We start from the raw sequence: 20,360 nt of genomic DNA on the forward strand, positions 1-20,360 counted from the left end.
ATTAACTGGGTTTACTTTAAAGTTTATGGATGTCACATATGCAATAAATATGAAATGTACTTATTGAGTTGTCCTTGTGGGTTGATCTATGTTTGAGGAATCAATCAGTGAGTCAACAATTTGACCTCAAATCATAGATCATCAACGGGTAATAATAATTGAGGTGCCAGTTCCTAGAGGACAACAATTTCACAGCATAGACTTAAGTTTTCATTTTTAGTGAAAATACCCAGCAAGCAAATAATAAGAGACACCTTCATCTCCAGCAATGTTTCAGTACATAATAAAAATATACTCCAGTATTATCCAGTATTATTATCCACTACATTACCATTATATTCTATTTAAAGGCAATCCTATATTTTAAGTGCAATATCTTCCTGGAGTTATACAGTCTTTCCATGGGTACCAGGAAAAGTGCCTATTGACCTTTTCATTCCTAATAAATGCATTCTGTCAAACCCCTTGCTTTTCTATAGTTGGATATTGACTGGTTCTTTTTATGTTCCTACTTTGTCTTTTACTGGTTCTAACAGTATATCCATTTCTTCACTATAAACTACTTATTGCCATGGAACTTTGGTGTTGCATGTTTTTTTAACTACTCTACCAATCTAAGCATTGAACCCCTTAGACACACACAGGGATTTGTAAAAGAGATATTACAATGTGAGATGGATTATTAGTCCCTGTTCTTCAGTACTCGAAAATAAATATGCACGCACTCCTGCAGCCGTGACAATTGAGGTTAAAAGTAGTAGCTTTATTCCATCATGTTAAAAGTAGCGTCCTAACGCGTTTCGTATCAAAAGATACGTAATCATAGGCACTTAGCTATCCATTTTTGTGTACCTGTTCTTCAGTAATCTTGCATTCATTGACTTATGTGCGTTGTGGAATGTTATAATAAAAGTTTTGCAAGTGAAGTTTCTATGCATTATATTCACTGCTGCATTGCAGTTACCTCAAACTTCTTTTTGGCCTTCACTTTAAGGCTTTTATGCTCACTGGAAATAATTATTGTTATACAAATGCATTGAATTGTTTTTGATAATTTCAAAACAAAAGCAATTTTACAATTTTGTCATACTTTTAGCATGGCCACAGTTTTATGCTCTAATAGTCAGTAAAAGGAATCAGAGCTGTCCACTTCATGTAAATGAAGCTCATTTCTAAAATCTAAAGGTAGCAAACCCACTCTATCCCTGTGGAGAAGGGGAATTATCATTAGTGCTGAGAGTGCTCTATACAGTAAAGTGACTACATTTTTGTTAAAATATATTAAATTCTGACTAAGACAAAGTTCTCATTTCACCTTATTACAGAAGCAGCTCTGACCTAGAATAGGGATCAATGATTTCTAGGAGAGGTAGATTCTCTCTGTGCCCCCAAGTCCCTCTATCTCAGCGGCACTTATCACAGATGACACTGCAACATTGCTTTAGACACTGCTTTAGGTTCTTCTGTGTGGAGAGCTAGTTGTGTCAGTCATACTGGGGCAATCTGGGAACGCTGGCAAATGTTAGAGGGGTTATTGTAAGATGCCATAGACTGGTGCTTTCAGCTAGGCCTGTGCAGAGCTGTTTGAGCCTTTGTGTACTTGATATACTATTATCTATTTTGTATCCAGATGTGCTGACATGGAGATGGTATGATGTTTCAACAGGCTGCAGTACTTTGGAAGCATCATGCCACTTCAACCCACTGTGGCAAAGGAAGCATTGCCCTCTTTTTTCTGTAAGTATAGCCTGGGGGGAAATAATGTGCTTCTACTCTTCTTGTAATATTGATACTATTGGATTCAATTGTAGCTCTAATAAAAAAAATGCAAAAGGCTTATTTGCTCATTTTGTTACAGGGACCTGCTTCACTTTTGTTAGAAAACACTTCTCACACTGGCCCTTTTAAACATTCAAAAACAGCAACATGTAATTACATTACTGGTATGATTCATTTATGATTCAGCTATATGACAAAATGAATCATTTGCAATTCTTAAGTTCATTGTTACATACTGTACATGACAGAAATGTCAACATGCTCATGTATTTAAGGTTTATGAGCAATATACTTAACTGATGTAGTGGCATATATAGTAAGAATATATGTATATAAATATATATCTAGACAAAGGCAAGAGGTCGCCAGCACTCACCCATTATCAATATATATGGGACAATAAGACATTTTTGTGCATATGTACATTATGCTAATTAAAAATGCCCTCCCCTTTAAACAAAGCAGGGGTTGTTTGTCCATATATATTGCAATATACAGTATACAAGCTGGCCAACTTTGTCAAAGTATCATAGTAGCACTTGGCAAGCTTGGATATATTAGAATATATGGACAAACAATTCCTGTCTTTTTAAAGGGGAGGGCATTTTTAATGCCCAAAAATTACTTATATACGTATATACATATGTCCTATATGTATATATTGATAATAAGTGAATACAGAGAACCTGTTGTCTTTTTCTGTATGCATCTGTCACAGCCTATTTGGCCCCCACCTAATAATTAATGGTGCAATATAACTCACTGAAACTTTTGTATTATAAAAAATTTTCCCCCTCAGTGTTTTATGCCTGAGGTTGTACATTGAGAGGGAGACTGAGAAAATAAAAGACTCTTGGGCTTTGCTCTAGTCTATTGCTGTCCCATGACACAACCAGACCCATTATGCCCAACTTTGTAACCAAAACTGTCCATAAAGGCCTGATGATACATTTTACATTTTTAATATAGCTGTCTTTATCCAAGGATATCCGATGAATTATTTCGACTGGTTGTATACTAGTGCATTTTGGCCATACAAGTGGATAGCTATTCAGTGTATTTGTGGGCTATTCAGTCCAACTACTTGATGGAATTGTAGTGGGCCCATGCCGTTTCTGACCAATTAATAATTATATACATGCTGAAATGAATAATTGATTGCTAGAAATTAATAGACCAGATTAATTATTTTAGGGCATGTGACAAAGAGGTTTGTCCCAGTGGGAATTGAGTATATGATAGCAGGTATATAGCACCTAGGTTGAGGTATTGGCTCCTTTAAGTCTCCAGGGTAAGACAGGTTGGGACCCTGGAGAATGGTTGGAAAGTACTCTGGCCAATTAGTCATCAGGGGAGCCTAGAAAGTTCAGTGAGCTTGGAGAAGTGGTGAGGAAAAAGACTGAATTTTGTGTCAAGCTTATCGATGGGCGAACAAATTCGGCAAGTGCAAATTCATGGCAGATTTCTGCACATCCAAATAATTTTGACGCCCATTTACTACAATGAACTTCGCAAATTTTAGGCCGTTTTTGAAAATTTTTTCAGGCAAAGCAAAATGGGACAAATTCGCCCGTCACCTCTGCCACTGGAACTCCAGAGAAAGTGCCTAGTGACAGCAGAGTGGACTTTTGTGTTCTTTGAAAACTACAGATCTGGTGAAACTTTGCTTTATTGCTCCTTCAGAAAGGAAGTTGTGCCTGAGAATTTCTGTGGTCAACCTATGCCTCATGTCTCGTCTGCAGAACTGTTTTGCCTGACCCCTACAAGCTGCTACAAGCAATTCCTCCATAGGCATTTATTAGTCGGTGAAAGTTATAGTTCACCGTTTGATAAATATATTTCTACAAAAAGTGTATGAGTATTTTTTTAGGGCTGCACCGAATCCAGGATTCGTGCCCTTAAAATCACATGACTTTTCGTCACACAAACAAGGAAATAAAAATGTTTTAACCACATTCTACCCTTCATGCATCTAATGTGCATATACAAATTAGGATTCAGTTCGGTATTCGGCCAAATCTTTCTCAAAGGATTCTGGGTTTCTGGGTTTCTCACATTTTGATAAATCTGTCCCTTTATGTGTTTTTAATATCTGTGCAAGTTTCCAGATTAATGATTAGATATCACACAATCAAAGACAAATATTCTATTTGCACTTGATCACTGCTTATTTGCTTGCTGCCCCTGCTGTTATTCCCTTGATCTTATATGTAATACACAGAACCCTTCTAGCAACAATACTGACACACCCCTAGCATGAACACACAAATATACATTCCCATATGTAGATATATGGCACCAAATGATACCATAAAACCAACATATAATACAGCATCACCCAATCACTGTGAACTCTTTTGTTTCTATTTATAAAGGGCTAAGACATTTCGATTTGTAACACAACTGTATTTTATAATGTGTCTTCTAATTTCAGTGACCATCTTGGATCTGCACAAAGCTTTTCTGCCTCTGTAAAGTAACTGTAAAAAAGCATCAACAGGTAATGTAGGTCAAGTTTTATGCATACTGTTTCTATGCAGGTTCTATTTCAGGTAAAAGAAACGGTTAATAATAGTAAAAATTTCAGTTGTCAGGTTTGTAGGCGGATAATCAAAATGATCAGTATGACTAATTCTTCATCTGTTAGACAGTAATTTAGCACATACCTGTAATGATTACAATGACAAATAAGCCTACTGTTTTAAAGCAGGAGGCCAGAAAATGAAATGGTTGACATATTGTAAATGATAGCAGAAAACACAAGGGCATAATTGTAGTTTTATGCAAAAAAATGTCTTTATGTGGAACCTATTTTATATAATCGTCTATTGTACTGAGGCATATGCCATTTTATCTCTAGAACAAAAACAATAAGGGTTCAGCTCAGCTTTAATAACCAAACGCACTGAGCGTTCCAACAGTTCATCTGTTTGGCAAATGAACTGGTATCTTGTTGCTAAAGTAACACACCTAGCATCCAGGAGCTAATTTGTATAATTGACTGGAAAATTAAAAGAGGAGTATTATCACAGAAACATAAGCAAATGCTAGCCTTGCTGTCAAAAAAACCTTGGTGACCCTTCAAACCAGACATTGTAAACTACAGGTTGAACTTTTAATTTTAATTGAACAATTTTAACTGTATTGTTGCTTGCTTCAGTAATAGGATACACAATATTAAGTACGTAATTATGTAAGTTTGTTTTAATTTGGTAACAAAATGCATTGCATTTTTATCTGCTCCACCCCTTTCCTCCCCAATGAGCGCTTGTCTTGCCAATTAGCCATGGGTCTGCACTTTTTTACTTTATAACTGTGTGGTCAAAGTTTTTTACAGGCACACAAACATGTTTTTGGCTGTCCAAAACTTGTATCTTTATTCAAGCTATAGTTTAACCAATGTATGTAGTTAGTTTTATGCTTGCGTGCTGACTAGATGAGTTAGTGTGTGGTCCATGGTGGCATAAAGGATACATTTGACTCTAAATAATTATATAATAATGCATAAACCTATATACAGGTATGGGACCTATTATCCAGAATTCTCCAGACCTGGGGTTTTTCCGGACAATGGATCTTTCTGTAATTTGGATCTTCAGATTTCAAGTCCACTAGAAAATCGTGTAAATATTAAATAAACCCAAAAGGCTGGTTTTGCTTCCTATAAGGATTAATTGTATATTATTTTGGGTCAAGTACAAGCTACTGTTTTATTATTACTAAAAAAAAGTGAATAATTTTTAAAAATTTGGATTATTTGGATAAAAGGGAGTCTATGGAATAAGGCCTTTATGTAATTCAGAACTTTCTGGATGACGGGTTCTGGATAACAGGTCAAACGATGGTCTCATATATGCCAAACTATGGTCTCATATATGCCTTCAGTTAAAATAAAGCCCTGACCATTTGTATGTATGGACTAATTGCTATTCAAGGCTTGGAGGTCTTAATCTCTGAAAGATATCCATATTATCACCGTATTCATATCCATATTATCTGAGTATTATCTCAGAAACATATGCAAATTCTAGCCTTACTGTCAAAAAAGGTATTTATATCCACAGGTATTTATATCCATAAATACCTGTGTCATATTTACAGCTTGCAATGAAGCAAACTGCAAGGTCCCAGTGTCCATTTGATGGTTAGTTGTCTTTTTGTCAACACTGCTGCAGTAAATTATGATGAAATTCCCAGTATTGACATAACTAAGCTAACAGTTCTCATTTGCCATAACTGTCCACGTTTGCTAGCTTTGTTGCAATAGTAAGCAGCATCAACCAAGGCAAACTGTATGCAATAGGATTGCTTGACATTTTTAAAGATAGTTTTTGCTGTACAGCTAGATTCAGTTAGTGTTCATGTAAATGCATCAATATGGCAGTTGAAGCAATTTCTTATTTCATTGCTTGTATTGGAATAGTGTTGTGTCATATGGAACTCATTCTAGGTTTGTAGTAGTTGTTGGTTGTATATTTGTATGTAATCTGTATTTTCAATGTATACACCATCTATCTGTACAGCATTGCAAAATATGTTGGCACAGATATATACTGTTAGATCAGTATTCATGGGCAATAAATTAGGAAGTTACGGATAGATAGAGATCAATTGTAGAGATAATACAATGAATTAGAGTGGATTGTATCTCTATCTATCTGTAACTTCCTAATTTATTGCCCATGAATACTGATCAAACAGTATATTTGCTGTGTATTTCTAGCTTTCATTTCTATTTTGCCTGAAGAAGGGGCCTTGGTGCTCCGAAACCTTGCAATGTATTTTTATTGTTAGCCAATATAGGTATCACTTCTATAATAGTTTTTGTATTTGTTTGTTTTTTCGGATGGCAGTGGAAATTATCAGCAATTTAGTCTGTATTTGGTGAACATTCTACAGCTAGTCTTTATTAAACATTGTGAAACAGCTTACAGAGCATGGATGTATGTGCACCAAAATATTTACCTGTTCTCACTGCTTTGGCATTCCTTCTATCGCAAGTTATTAAAAAAGTCTATGGCACATTAAATTCTGACTTTTAATATAGTGTTGGACCACTTAGAGCACACTGGAAAAATGAAACAAAACCCAGTTATACAATAAGGGAAGATTAGATCTATAGACAGATATGATAGATTTTACAATATGTTTCCCATTGTCAAGCAGCCCCACTGGTATATTTCACACATATAGGGGCATATTTATCAAAGAATGAAATTAGAGCTCAACACAGTCTGCCAGAATGACATTTCAACACTTTCAGATTTCTAGCACTGTGGCAAGCTCTGTGTTCACTCTTTATTAGATATGTCTCAAGGTGTCAACTGGTCCATAAAGAGGACATCATAGAGAGTGGATTCACAGGCCACAAATTCCTGACGCTGAATAGTAGCCAGCCCATACGACTTCCAAAATTTCCAAATGTTACTGTACATATTTCCCAAAATGATCAGTACTCTATCTCATAACAAACAAAAATTGAATTCAACACCTGCAGGTATTTGTACACAGAACACAGTGCTGGAGTACCAGGCTGAGAATATATGTCAAGATGAATCTCTGTAAAGCAAGTTATACATAAATTATATCTAAAAATAACCTTTCTGCTTGTGACCACAGCATGCAAACAGATACAGAAATAAAAGCTATTCTGAGGTGTTGTTTCTCAATAAGAAATATCCCTTTCCAAGGGCTTTAATGACCAACATATTTTACTGGTGGCTTTCCAGTCATGTGCTGTACAGTTCTAGATTTAGAAAGATTTAAAACAGTAGTTCTTTTGCATGCATTATGTATTTCTGTACACTTAGATGATAACAATATTTCATGTACATCAATTATGGGTTTTTGCTTCCATTTCCCCAGGTATTGTAATGGAATGTTTCTGAAACTGTGGCATGTAACACAAGAAAGCCTTCTTAAATGAATTCTTGATATCATAGTTATCTATAAATTCTGTTTCTTTGTCTTTTCTAAAAGTAATCTCCTTATAAGATATATTTTCTTGGAAGGGAAATTTCCCCAAGGGGTTTTCTGAATAGTACTCTTGCTGTCCACATTGTTGGACTGAGCCAAATTCCAGGTAGTACAGGTTTCTTTCCAGGCCATCAGCATCCAAAAAGCTTTCTTCATGATCCAATGGCTCACAAAACCCTTCAGAAGACACAGTAGAATTACAAGACATTTTGCCTGGCTGTTTTGTGTGTAGCCCAGCTAGAAAGACCAATGTCTTGTCATCAACATCATGATTCCCAATCACCATAGAACTATTTCCTAGAAGGCAACCATCAAAAGAGCTGAGGCTGGTTTTCCGTTCACTGCTATATTTCCTGCACTGCTGGGCATTATCCATTATTGTTGCATATTTAATACTGGATTGGCAAATGCTGCTGTATACCATTTCCTGATGGTCATTTTCAAACACACAATCGCTGTTAGAATGATTGGACTCACAAGCAGAGTCATGGTCAGGTTCTTCAGATAGGGTAAATAAACTGATAGCTGTCGGAATATTATCAATAATTTCATTTGGTACTTGCTTGTCAATCCTCAAGCCTTCAAAAATGGCTTCAGGCTCAAAGAGGAATCGAGAACCATTTGATAGGTGTTTGTGATGTTTCGTGAAAAGGTTTTCTAGTGTATCTGGCTGGACAAAAAGTAATTACTTATTCTTAATAAAAATGTTAGTGCATGCATTTTTTTTTAATACAAGAGGAGAGGAAAGAAGAGGAGAAGTGGAATCAAAAATGCAGATATAGGCTAAATCTAAATATTTTGTAAAGGAAGTATTTACGCAGAATTTATTTGAATGGTATAAAAATACATATAGTGGAAGACATATAATATTTAATTCTGTGTAATTCTAAAGAAGTATATTTGGGAAATAAGATATTCAGTTTAAAACCATGTATATTTTCCTGCTATGCATTAAGCACATATATTTCCATGTAAAGTGTTTTCTATTCTGTAATCTTAAAGGGTATGGACAGCTTTATTTTACACAATGAAATATACTGTAATGTACATATGCAATTCTAGAAGGAGGCCTGGAATCAATTTCTACTTTATGGGCAGACTGGTCTTATAACTGACAGCAGTTGGGAGTGCACAAGTGCAAGAAAGGAGCATAAAACAGTTGGCTGCTTAATGATGGGAAAATAGACTATATCATAAGTTGAAACTAACCTTTTCAAAATTGACACCCTGAGCCCAAGAGCAATGCTTTGGATTTGGTACATCTTTCCAAAATATTTGCTTCATCCTGAAAAATGCAGAAATATAGTTAATTGATTATGGTATATTAAACCACACTACACAAGTAAATAGAGCTTGTATTTAAGCCATGCATTTCCAATTTATTTCTGTTAAACACAAAACAAGCCTCTCACGCAGGCCCGGACTGCCAATCTGTGGGTTCTGGCAAATGCCAGAGGGGCTGCTGTAAATTGCCATAGACATCTACTATTTAATGGGCTGGTGGGGGGGCTGTTTGGGCCTCAATGTACGTGACAATCCAGGGCCTATTTTGACTGCCAGTCCAGACCTGCGTCTCATGTGGTGTGTTCATTTTATAAAGTAGTTTTATAGATACTGTAGATAGATTTATCTAAAGTTGGCCATATATGGGCAGATTTGCGCTGCCTATTCGCCCCTTGAAACTCGTTCAGAGTCGCCAGCTTATCTTACTATGTCTCATCCCAGTAATGCACATTAGTTACAAAACTGTAAGATTTCTGTCAATTGTGGAAAAAGTTTCTGATATTATTATCATGTATTTATGGTTAATGAAAAATACTGATGATCCTGCCAAAAGGCTGCAGTCATTATACATGGCAACAAACACAAATGCTTATCTACTGTATTTGTTATACATATTTTCCGTGTTTATCATTTACACATTTGCAGTATATGTTTATGAACATGAGTACATGCACATCATTTACAAACATTGCCACCTTTAAAGCTAATTTAGAATGCATAATTAGGCTTTGAAGAGTAGGTATGGTAACCCTGATTAACTAACCTCTGATCCACAGCTGCTCCCTTTCTCATCATTGTCAGAAGTATTTAAGCATGCTGGTATTTAGTTGCCTGAAACCTAATGTAAGTTGCTGGAGCTGCCTCTGAACAGTCAGAACTAATAAGATAGAGCCAAAGGATAGTGGGAATGATGAAAGGGATTGTGACTGTCAGTCCCGGGTTACACCACGGGTGGGCTGAGGTTATGTGAGAATGTGCTAGAGTAACCCCCCCAATACCAACATCACTTGGAGGAAAAATTCAGCCTACAACAACCTATTCCAGGTAATTGTATAATTCATTCTAGTGTGGTTTTTTCAGTAATGATCACCAGACAGTAAGGCAGTAATGGTCTGCATATAACTTACATGTGGTGGCTGTACTTACTCTAAACATATTATGGTGAATATAAATGCAAACTGCTAACTTAATCTCAAGTTATTTGGAGAGAAGATATGTCCCAGTTAGCACTTTTACATTGGGAGCAACATACTGTACCCAATTTAATGCTAACTGCAGGTACAGGATGTTTGTACTTAAAATGTAAATTTTTAGGATATGTTCAAAGGAAGTTGAGTTAATTACAGCAGAGAAAGTTACAATATGGCACCTGTCTGCCTTGGTCATTGGCAAGTTTGACTGTTTGACACACAGTGCCCAGAGTACCGCACAATGCTATAGCATTCTCTTTACTGAACTTTCTACTATAAAGCACTGGAAAACTTGTCGGCGCTATATAAATAAATTATGATGGTGCTGATCTTCATGTTTGTGCATTGCTGCTGGAATAACTAGGCTTTATAAAAAAGTGGAATTTATGGATGCATTCCTTTTGTGCAGTACAAAAGCCACTGTTATTGTGATATTTGCATTCCTGTTAGGGAAGGATGTGGTGTCCCTGCTATTTAGAGGGTAATGAAACCAGGGGAGAGTTAATAAGGAAAGATAAGTCAAGAGTTGTTTTACACCCAAGGTTAAAGTTGTATGTATGATGTAAAGTTGCGCAGATCACTCTTCTAAGCATTTCTGAAATGTATATCATTTATTTTTCATTCTTAGTTTTGAAATGATTATGTTTTTACACCATGCTACCTGCTGATTAGTTCTGCTTACCAGTTTCACAGTTGGCAAATCTCTCAGAAGAAGAAGAAAGCCATCTGATGTTGCTTTGCTCAGAGAAGAGCAGAGAAAGAGCCATCTGATGTATAAATTGCAAAAGTGCTTACAGAGGGACTCTAAGCATTTTTACATGAATTTGTTTTGCATATTTACAATTCCTATAATAGAGACATATAAAGAGTAATTTATGACACTAGGGGGTGCACATGCAAGAGTATTAAGGGATGCAAAATAGTACCCTGAAGTTCTCAAGTTTTCTCATGAAAAATCCCTGCCCAAAGACAGAGACCCGATGTGGGCTGCACCTTCTGACACTCCATATGGGCGGAAGGGGGGGCAACTATGTGGCTTTTATTGCAGTTTGCACACTGTGCAGGGCAATAACCCCTCCTGTTCCTTTAAATGTATAGTGGCAGATAATACATTGTTTAAATAATGTTTTAGCTTTTAACAAATGTTATTATATCATCTTAGCTCTTGTGTGCCTAGACTAAAATGAAAGCTAGTTGTATCCTTTAGTGATAGGCAAATGTATTCGGCAGACATGGATTCACGATGAATTTTCGCATTTCTCTGCCCTCTCCGTTTTCACGAACCGGAGCCGAAAATATGTAGTGGAAAATTCACTGCAACAAATATATAATTTACAAATGCATTTGTACAAAAAGAGTTGTATGTAAAAAAAATGTACTTGTGTCCAAATTGTCGCGCGTCAAAATTATTTTGATGCCCGTTGACTTCAATGTGGCAGTTTTGCTAATTTTTCTGGAGTTTCGCAACTTTTTCTGCAAAGCAAAACTGGACAGATTTGCCCATCACTAGTGTCCATTCATTATCCCAAAGGAAAGGGTCATAACTGTGAGTGACAAGCAGATCTCTGCAGTCGCAGTCCAAGTCTTACCTCTGTCTATTACCCCCTAAATACTACATACATTTTATAAAATTTGGTAGGGTCAGGTTTTATATATTATTACAGTTTTGCCCATGAAGGGGAAATTGCCCTTTAGAGGGGTTGTTCGCCTTTGAGTTAACTTTTATATGATGTAGAGAGTGATATTCTGAGATAATTTGCAATTGGTTTTTATTATTTGTGGTTTTTGAGTTATTTAGATTTTTATTAAGCACCTCTCCAGATTGCTATTTATGCAATCTGGTTGCTAAGGTCCAAATTACCCTAGCAACCATGCATTGATTTAAATAGGAGCCTGGAATATGAATAGTAGAGGACCTGAATAGAAAGCTGAGTAACAAAAAGTAGTAATAACAATAAATGTGTAGCCTTACAGAGCATTTGTTTTTTAGATGATGTCAGTGACCCCCATTTGGAAGTTGGAAAGATTCATAAGAAAAAGGCAAACAATTCAAAAAGTCTAAAAATAAATAAATAACGAAGACCAATTGGAAAGTTGCTTTCAATTAGCCATTCTAAACATACTAAACCACCCCTTTAAGCTTACAGTTTCCCCAAAGACTTGCTTATTCTAAATAATTACAATTGTACATTTGCTTATCTTAGATTGTTACAAATGTATCTCAGTGTAGCTGTAGCATATTCTGAGCTCTCTGCCAAAAACCTCTGGCTGTTCGGTGCAGGAGATCAAAGAGAAACAAGGAACATTTCTGTAACAATCCGAGACTGCGGGCTGAGACATCAAAATCGGTAATGTCCAGTGAAAAACGGGACAGTTGGGAGGTATGTTTCTACCTGTATATCTGATGATTCAGCTCAACTATGTCTGTATTGTAAACTAACGACCATTGGTCGCAGAAAAGTGATTGTGGCCACCTTATCTCCATTAAAGCAGCAGCTCATGTATGGCCATAGGTGTGGCCCACCTGCTGCCAGCAAGAGCTACCTTCAATCTTATATTGAGAAAACTGTGATTTAATCACAGTGGGCCACCTCCTTATGTACTATTGAAACTAGGTGGCTGTTGTGTACCAGTAGAGGGAGCTGCTGGTCAAAATGTTCTTTCAGTGCTATGTATGTATTCTCTCTGCTAGTTGATGTATTTTTCTAGCTACCTCTTACTTACTTGAATTACTAATGCTGGAATCTCTACCTGATTCTCCACTGGAAGCTACTGAGATTGCTCATGTGACTGCAAAGGATCCAATCCTTTCTTGTGTTCTCAACTGGGTGTGGAGGGGATGGCAAAATGAAAAGTTGTCTGAAGAGTTCAGACCATATTCAAGCCATCAGCATGAACTGTCTGCACATAAAGGGTGTTTATTATGGGGAAGCAGACATGCTCCATGCAGCCCATCCAGGAATTGTGCGCATAAAAGCTCTTGCAAGGAGTTATGTCTAGTGGCCAAGAATTGACAAAGACATAGAAGAGGCTGTACATCTGTGTGATACTTGCCAGAACTCTTATCATAGCCTCCTTGCAACACCATTTTTTTCTTGGGAAATTACAAAAAAAACTTAGTCTAGACTTCATATTGATTTTGCTGGACCATTCCAGGGGAAGAACTTTCTTGTAGTGGTAGACTCTTTCGAGACAAAATGCCCAGCGCTATTCTTGGATTCCACTACAGTAAATTAATTATATGGGTAATGGGTTATGGGTTATACATAAATTTCATCAAACAAGCTGAGAGTTATAGTTACATAGTTACATAGTTAAATTGGGTTGAAAAAAGACAAAGTCCATCAAGTTCAACCCCTCCAAATGAAAACCCAGCATCCATACACATACCCCTCCCTACTTTTAATTAAAATTCTATATACCCATACCTATACTAACTATAGAGTTTAGTATCACAATAGCCTTTGATATTATGTCTGTCCAAAAAATCATCCAAGCCATTCTTAAAGGCATTAACTGAATCAGCCATCACAACATCACCCGGCAGTGCATTCCACAACCTCACTGTCCTGATTGTGAAGAACCCTCTACGTTGCTTCAAATGAAAGTTCTTTTCTTCTAGTCTAAAGGGGTGGCCTCTGGTACGGTGATCCTCTTTATGGGTAAAAAGGTCCCCTGCCATTTGTCTATAATGTCCTCTAATGTACTTGTAAAGTGTAATCATGTCCCCTCGCAAGCGCCTTTTTTCCAGAGAAAACAACCCCAACCTTGACAGTCTCCCCTCATAATTTAAGTCTTCCGTCCCTCTAACCAATTTAGTTGCACGTCTCTGCACTCTCTCCAGCTCATTTATATCCCTCTTAAGGACTGGAGTCCAAAACTGAACTGCATACTCCAGATGAGGCCTTACCAGGGACCTATAAAGAGGCATAATTATGTTTTCATCCCTTGAGTTAATGCCCTTTTTTATGCAAGACAGAACTTTATTTGCTTTAGTAGCCACAGAATGACACTGCCCAGAATTAGACAACGTGTTATCTACAAAGACCCCTAGATCCTTTTCATTTAAGGAAACTCCCAACACATTGCCATTTAGTGTATAACTTGCATTTATATTATTTTTGCCAAAGTGCATAACCTTGCATTTATCAACATTGAACCTCATTTTCCAGTTTGCTGCCCAGTTTTCCAGTTTAGACAAATCACTCTGCAAAGTGGCAGCATCCTGCATGGAACCTATAGTTCTGCACAATTTAGTATCATCTGCAAAAATAGAAACAGTACTTTCAATGCCCCCCTCCAGGTCATTAATAAACAAGTTGAAAAGCAAGGGACCTAGTACAGAGCCCTGCGGTACTCCACTAACAACACTGGTCCAATTAGAAAATGTTCCATTTACCACCACTCTTTGTAGTCTATCTTTTAGCCAGTTCTCTATCCAGGTACAAATACTATGTTCCAGGCCAACATTCCTTAATTTAACCAGTAACCTTTTGTGTGGCACTGTATCAAATGCTTTAGCAAAGTCTAAGTAAATCACATCCACTGCCATCCCAGAATCGAGGTCTCTACTTACATTCTCGTAAAAAGAAATTAAGTTAGTCTGGCAAGATCTATTACGCATAAAACCATGCTGGCACAAACTCATAGTATTATGATTTGCTATGAAGTCCAGTATCTTATCCTTTATTAACCCTTCGAAAAGCTTTCCTACCACTGACGTCAGACTAACTGGCCTATAGTTTGAGGCTGAGAACGGGATCCTTTATTGAATAGAGGCACCACATTAGCAATTCGCCAGTCTCTCGGCACTATGCCAGATCTCAATGAATCCTGAAAAATTAAGTAAAGAGGTTTGGCAATCACAGAGCTAAGCTTGCTAATTACCCTGGTATGAATACCATCTGGCCCTGGACCTTTGTTAATCTTAACATGTTCAAGTCTCTTTTGAATTTCTTCATGTGTGAACCATGCATCATTAGTTGTATTACTAGAATTGGGACTGTTAAGAAGGAAACCTTCACTTACTTATAGTTTCTGTCTGTGTATCGCTCACCCTTGGTATGCAGTTGTCCGGGTGCCAAGCCCCGAACCAAACGCTTATTGAATGGAGTCAGTATTCTCACCACTAACTCCCCACACAGACCATCTATCGCATGTATGTAGAATAAAACAAACTTCAGCTCTTACCCCATGCCCATCATGACCCAGTGCTGCTGCCCCAAGTTCGTCACTAGGGGGAACAATGTCAGCGAATCAGTATTGAGAGACAGCTCCAGATTATAGGTAAAAAATCCATTTACTTTATTTGAACATACAAAAGATTATAAACAGCGCCTGAGGTCTGACGCGTTTCGTGTTTGCACATTTCCTCAGAGACCTCATTTCCCGTCACTTTACCCAGAATTTAAACTTAACCACCCATTTTGCATACTTAACCAATTAATTATACAATTAAAATACAACACATACCCCAATTCAATTAAATAGTTAAAAACAATTTATTCATAATCAACTGTATTCATCACTACCACTACCCTCCCCCTCAGTCCGCCTGTTTGATGGTGATTGATCTATTGGTACTTAGTTCCCTTAATGCCTTTTTTTGATCAATCTAAGGTTTCCTGAATTATAGGGTACCCTGTTTTTATCTGGTTTTTATCCCATAATTTAATTAGATCCTTTTCTACAATATCCTGAAATACATCTACCAGATCACCTCGACTATTGACCGGGTAAAGGTGTAATTCCTTCTCATACTGTGATTAATTAACTGTGTATTAACACCTACTGTGCCAAGTGTGAGTTCACCACTATCTCACGTATCCTGTTTGTATGGGCAGGGGGTGAAAAATAGTTTGAGGAGTTCATTAGGAGTCTCAATAATGAGAACCTTAATCTTAGGTTCACTAGCTGTTATAGCACTAAGAACATTGCATACCTAGACCTTTTTATCAGCATTGAAAATGAAAGTATTAAGGGGTATGGTATTAAAGGCTTATAAAAGGCTTTTAAATCAGCACTAGATTCAAACAGGACTGAACTTATTAAGGGTAAAATGGAAAGGAATAGTGAACCGAGTCAAAATAATGAAATGATAAGAAATGGGAAGGGCTGGAATAATAAAATAATGCATAGCGGAATTGGTTCAAAGAAAATAGTAATAAGCATGAAATATAGTGCGCAATTTGATAAAATTAAAAATGTGATTAATAAACATTTGCCAATACTCTATGGGGATAAGCAATTTAAACAACTATTAGAGGCAGGCATACAAGTGGTGGCAAGGATGGCCCTGACCCTGGGCATGATACTAGCACCCAGCCTGTTCATCAAGGAGCCCAGACCTGAAACTTGGCTGGATAACCGTGGAATGTTTAGGTGTGGCTCCACAGATGTATTACAGATGTAAGTAATTTGGGTATCTGATACATTCATGTGCATTGTGACAATAGAGATGCATCGGATTGGGAGTTACATTAATTGTAACACCAAATCGGTTGTTTACCTAATAACGTGCCTGAAGTGTCAGAAACAGTACGTTGGGTGTACTATGAGAAACCTAAAGAACAGGATAAGACAGCATCTCAATAACATTAAATCTAGGAATGAAAATAACCCAGTGTCGAGGCACTTCAGGGAGTGTAATGGAGGGGAGGTCGAGCGGTTATCAATACAAGGGATAGAAAGGGTTAGCCTAGGGTCGAGGGGTGGAAACCTGTAGGCAAAATTATTAAAAACAGAAGTTAAATGGATCTACAAATTACATACTAGACAGCCTGCAGGTCTCAACTCAGTGTTTGACATCAGTTGCTACTTTTAAAACTATCATTATGTATCACACGCTTGTTTTTTCGTATACAATTGTATCCACCTCACTGTAATTGCTACTTTTAAAGTTTGAAACAAAATGACATTGATGTAATTTAATATATTGTCTCCAGTGGATAGTATCATGGTATAATTTGATTGTAAATGGTAAAAGGATTAAAGAGTGATAAACACCTCATATCAGATAAATGAAAGATTGTTAAACACATCAAATATTTTTTGAACTAGTAAATTAATTATACATGAAATATGAACATATTTGTTTAATCAATTGTTTTTAACTATTTAATTGAATTGGGGTATGTGTTGTATTTTAATTGTATAATTAATTGCTTAAATATGCAAAATGGGTGGTTAAGTTTAAATTCTAGGTAATGTGATGGGAAGTCTCTGAGGAAGTGTGCAAACACGAAACGCGTCAGACCTCAGACGCTGTTTATAATCTTTTGTATGTTCAAATAAAGTATATGGATTTTTTACCTATAATCTGGAGCTGAGTGAATTGTGAGAAAAGACCCAAGAGTTCGTTGTCTCTCAATACTGATTCGTGGTAGACTCTTTCTTAAAATAGTTAGAGGTCATCCCAGTGTCATCCCAGACATCAGCGGTAACAATTTCAACCCTTCGTCAGTTGTTTGCAACACTTGGAATACCAGATGTTATTGTATCGGACAATGGAACTGATTTTACTTCTGAATTGTTTAAGACCTTTGCGAAAAACAACATAATTAGGGCAGTAACTATTACCCCACGTCAACCTCAAAGAAATAGACAAGCTGAAAGATTGGAGCAAACCACAAAGTATGCACTTTTTTACAAATGAGGACTGGTCAACAAGACTTGCACGATTTATTTTATCTCAGCATGTTACCCCATGTCCAACCACAGGTGTCAGTCCTGCTGAGCTTTTTATGGGACGGCGCCTTAAAACTTGTCTTGATCGTCTCAATCTAGACCTAACTGAGGTTGCAGAGAGAAAACAGCAGCAGAGCCTGGATTCAGCCCTGTCCTCTAAGACTTTATGTACATTTTCTTCTGATGATCCAATGCATGCCAGGAATTACAGGACTGGTCCAAAGTGGGTCTCTGCAGTAATAACTGAAGTTACTGGACCCGTGTCATACAAGGTACATTGCAAGGATGGGCAAGAATGGCACCGTCATGTGGATCAGTTGAGGAGGCATGTTCTGCCAAATGACATTACCTTAATGAACAGCATGGAGTGCCCCACCATATTTCCCAGTGGCTCACTTCAAGACAATGTGGCAGCCCCATGCAGCCAAGGAACTAAGAAATCAATACTTCACCAGAGAGTGACTCTGCTCCTATAGAGAACTGTGATAACGCCAACCAGAATGCCCCTTGTGGTCAGACCTCTGGTTATGAACGGCCACAGTGCAACAGGGTGCCTCCAATGTGGATGAACGATTACATCAGCTAGGGGGGAGGAGTGTTGTGTACCACTAGAGGGAGCTGCTGGTCAAAATGTTCTTCCAGTGCTATGTATTCTCTCTGCTAGTTGATGTGTTTTCTAGCTTCTTTTTCTCTTTTGCTCTCTATGGTTTGACATACTTCCTTCTTGAAATGCATGTACAAAGTTAGCCATGTTGGAGCTCTAATAAACCAGTTGTAAGTATAACCGGTGAGTCCTGCACAACTTCCACTGTGAACACAACAGTGGCCCTACAGCTGTCACAACTGACAAGCTTTGAACAAAAGCAGTTTTAACTCTGTAAGATATGGAGGGCCATCTGCTCACATGGAGGAACCTGTTTTTTCTCATTATCCAGCAGTACATATAAGAATTGCATGCACCTTTGAAACATAATATTGGATACTTACAAAAAAAGAATGTTCCTCCATGTGAGTGGTGGGCCCCTAGTTGTCGCAGAACATGAACTGCATGTGCCCTTGGTAGGAGCTAATTGTCATACATTAGCAGTTGACCCTCCAGCTTTGATTACAATTTGATTAATCTAAAGTTGAAGGGAGTTGTAGCTGGCAGCAGGAGGGCCACACCATAGTATACAAGAGCTACTGCTACTGTGGGAGCTAAGAGACATAAGGTATGGATTAGGGCTGTTTCGAACTATTGTATGGTATTACCAGGTTATGCTAATGAGAAGGGTTGGTGCAGGAGATGATTTTTAGGGGGGTGGGGTTTGGAGAAACTGGATCTGAAAGATATACTAAAAACTATACTACCGTTAATTATTTAGCATGCATGATAGAAGTGAAAGGCATATGTTCCCTTAAAGAAGTTTATGGTTAGAAAGAATATACTGGTGCTGCTTGTGTGAAACTAATGTAATGAGGTATTGTTCTACTAATCATAAAAATCTAACTGGACCTTTGGGAGTATGCATTATACATGTCTCTATCATGCAATACTGATCCCAACAGGTAATCTGAACATAGAACCACCAACACTATAGAATAAAACAATAAGATATGTATAAAATACCTTTGATTGGATATTAGTATTGTTCCCATGAGCAAAAAGGCAAAAAAACTAATGATGGGTAGTATAACATACAAGCCAGCATCCTTTGGTGCTTCGGTTAATTCCACTGTAGAGAAGAAAGGGAATTGAATCAGGTTATGCTGAACTAGAGGAAATTCTAATTCAGCAACAACTAGGTTAAAGAATAATGAACAGCACATGGTTTTAATGAAAATAAACCATTGAAATGCAGAGACAGATAGATAACTCTATGCCCTTGTAGATTTCTTATTTTCCTTGGATCGGTGCGAAGAAATGGATGACATATTGCCAGCCCCCAGCATAAAATATGGCACTTACAGGCAACAAGAATTATCTGTATATTTTTCTCTTCTGTTCCCTTTTAGAAATGCTACTTTTTTTTAGAAATGCTATTATTAAGTATTTTGTCACTAGGCAGTGAAATCATTATTACACAGCAAGAAGACTAATGCAGTCACTTGAGCACTTAAGTCAATTAGATGATTGAAGTTTAATAGAAATGATGTAAGGTATCCACAAGTAAATAAAATTGCAAATTTGTTAGTGTACTAGGCCCATGGATTCTTTTGCTATTTGTTTTCTTACATGTATGTAAAATACTGTGGAACAGTTTCCCGTGCTTTGCCAAAGCATTAGAGCTGAACCACACACTGTGAGTCTTCTTGAGATCTGACACACTGAGAGGAAGTGTATGCGAGGAGATGGATGTGGGCGAATTTAAGGTAAGTAATAGAAATGTCGGACCTTGTCGATGCGTGCATCCGACAAGACACGACTGTCAGATGCAACGCTGCATGTTGCGTCTTCATCCGACA

At 37.3% G+C, this 20,360-nt stretch overlaps 1 protein-coding gene across 1 annotated transcript in view; it reads right to left on the bottom strand.

Annotated features, from left to right (window-relative positions):
* Nucleotides 1–6,463: 6,463 nt before the first annotated feature.
* LOC108713528 (leptin receptor) overlaps nucleotides 6,464–20,360 on the bottom strand; it is a 49,915-nt gene continuing 36,018 nt past the window's right edge. The window contains exons 17-19 of the mRNA XM_041590378.1: nucleotides 19,525–19,630; nucleotides 8,965–9,040; nucleotides 6,464–8,425 (exon numbers count right to left, since the gene is read on the bottom strand). Of these exons, the coding sequence (XP_041446312.1) occupies nucleotides 7,613–8,425; nucleotides 8,965–9,040; nucleotides 19,525–19,630 (995 nt within the window). The 3' untranslated portion in view covers nucleotides 6,464–7,612. The remainder of the gene's footprint in view (nucleotides 8,426–8,964; nucleotides 9,041–19,524; nucleotides 19,631–20,360) is intronic.

Source organism: Xenopus laevis, chromosome 4L (assembly GCF_017654675.1).
Source record: "Xenopus laevis strain J_2021 chromosome 4L, Xenopus_laevis_v10.1, whole genome shotgun sequence".
In the NCBI taxonomy this organism is placed as follows: Eukaryota; Metazoa; Chordata; class Amphibia; order Anura; family Pipidae; genus Xenopus; species Xenopus laevis.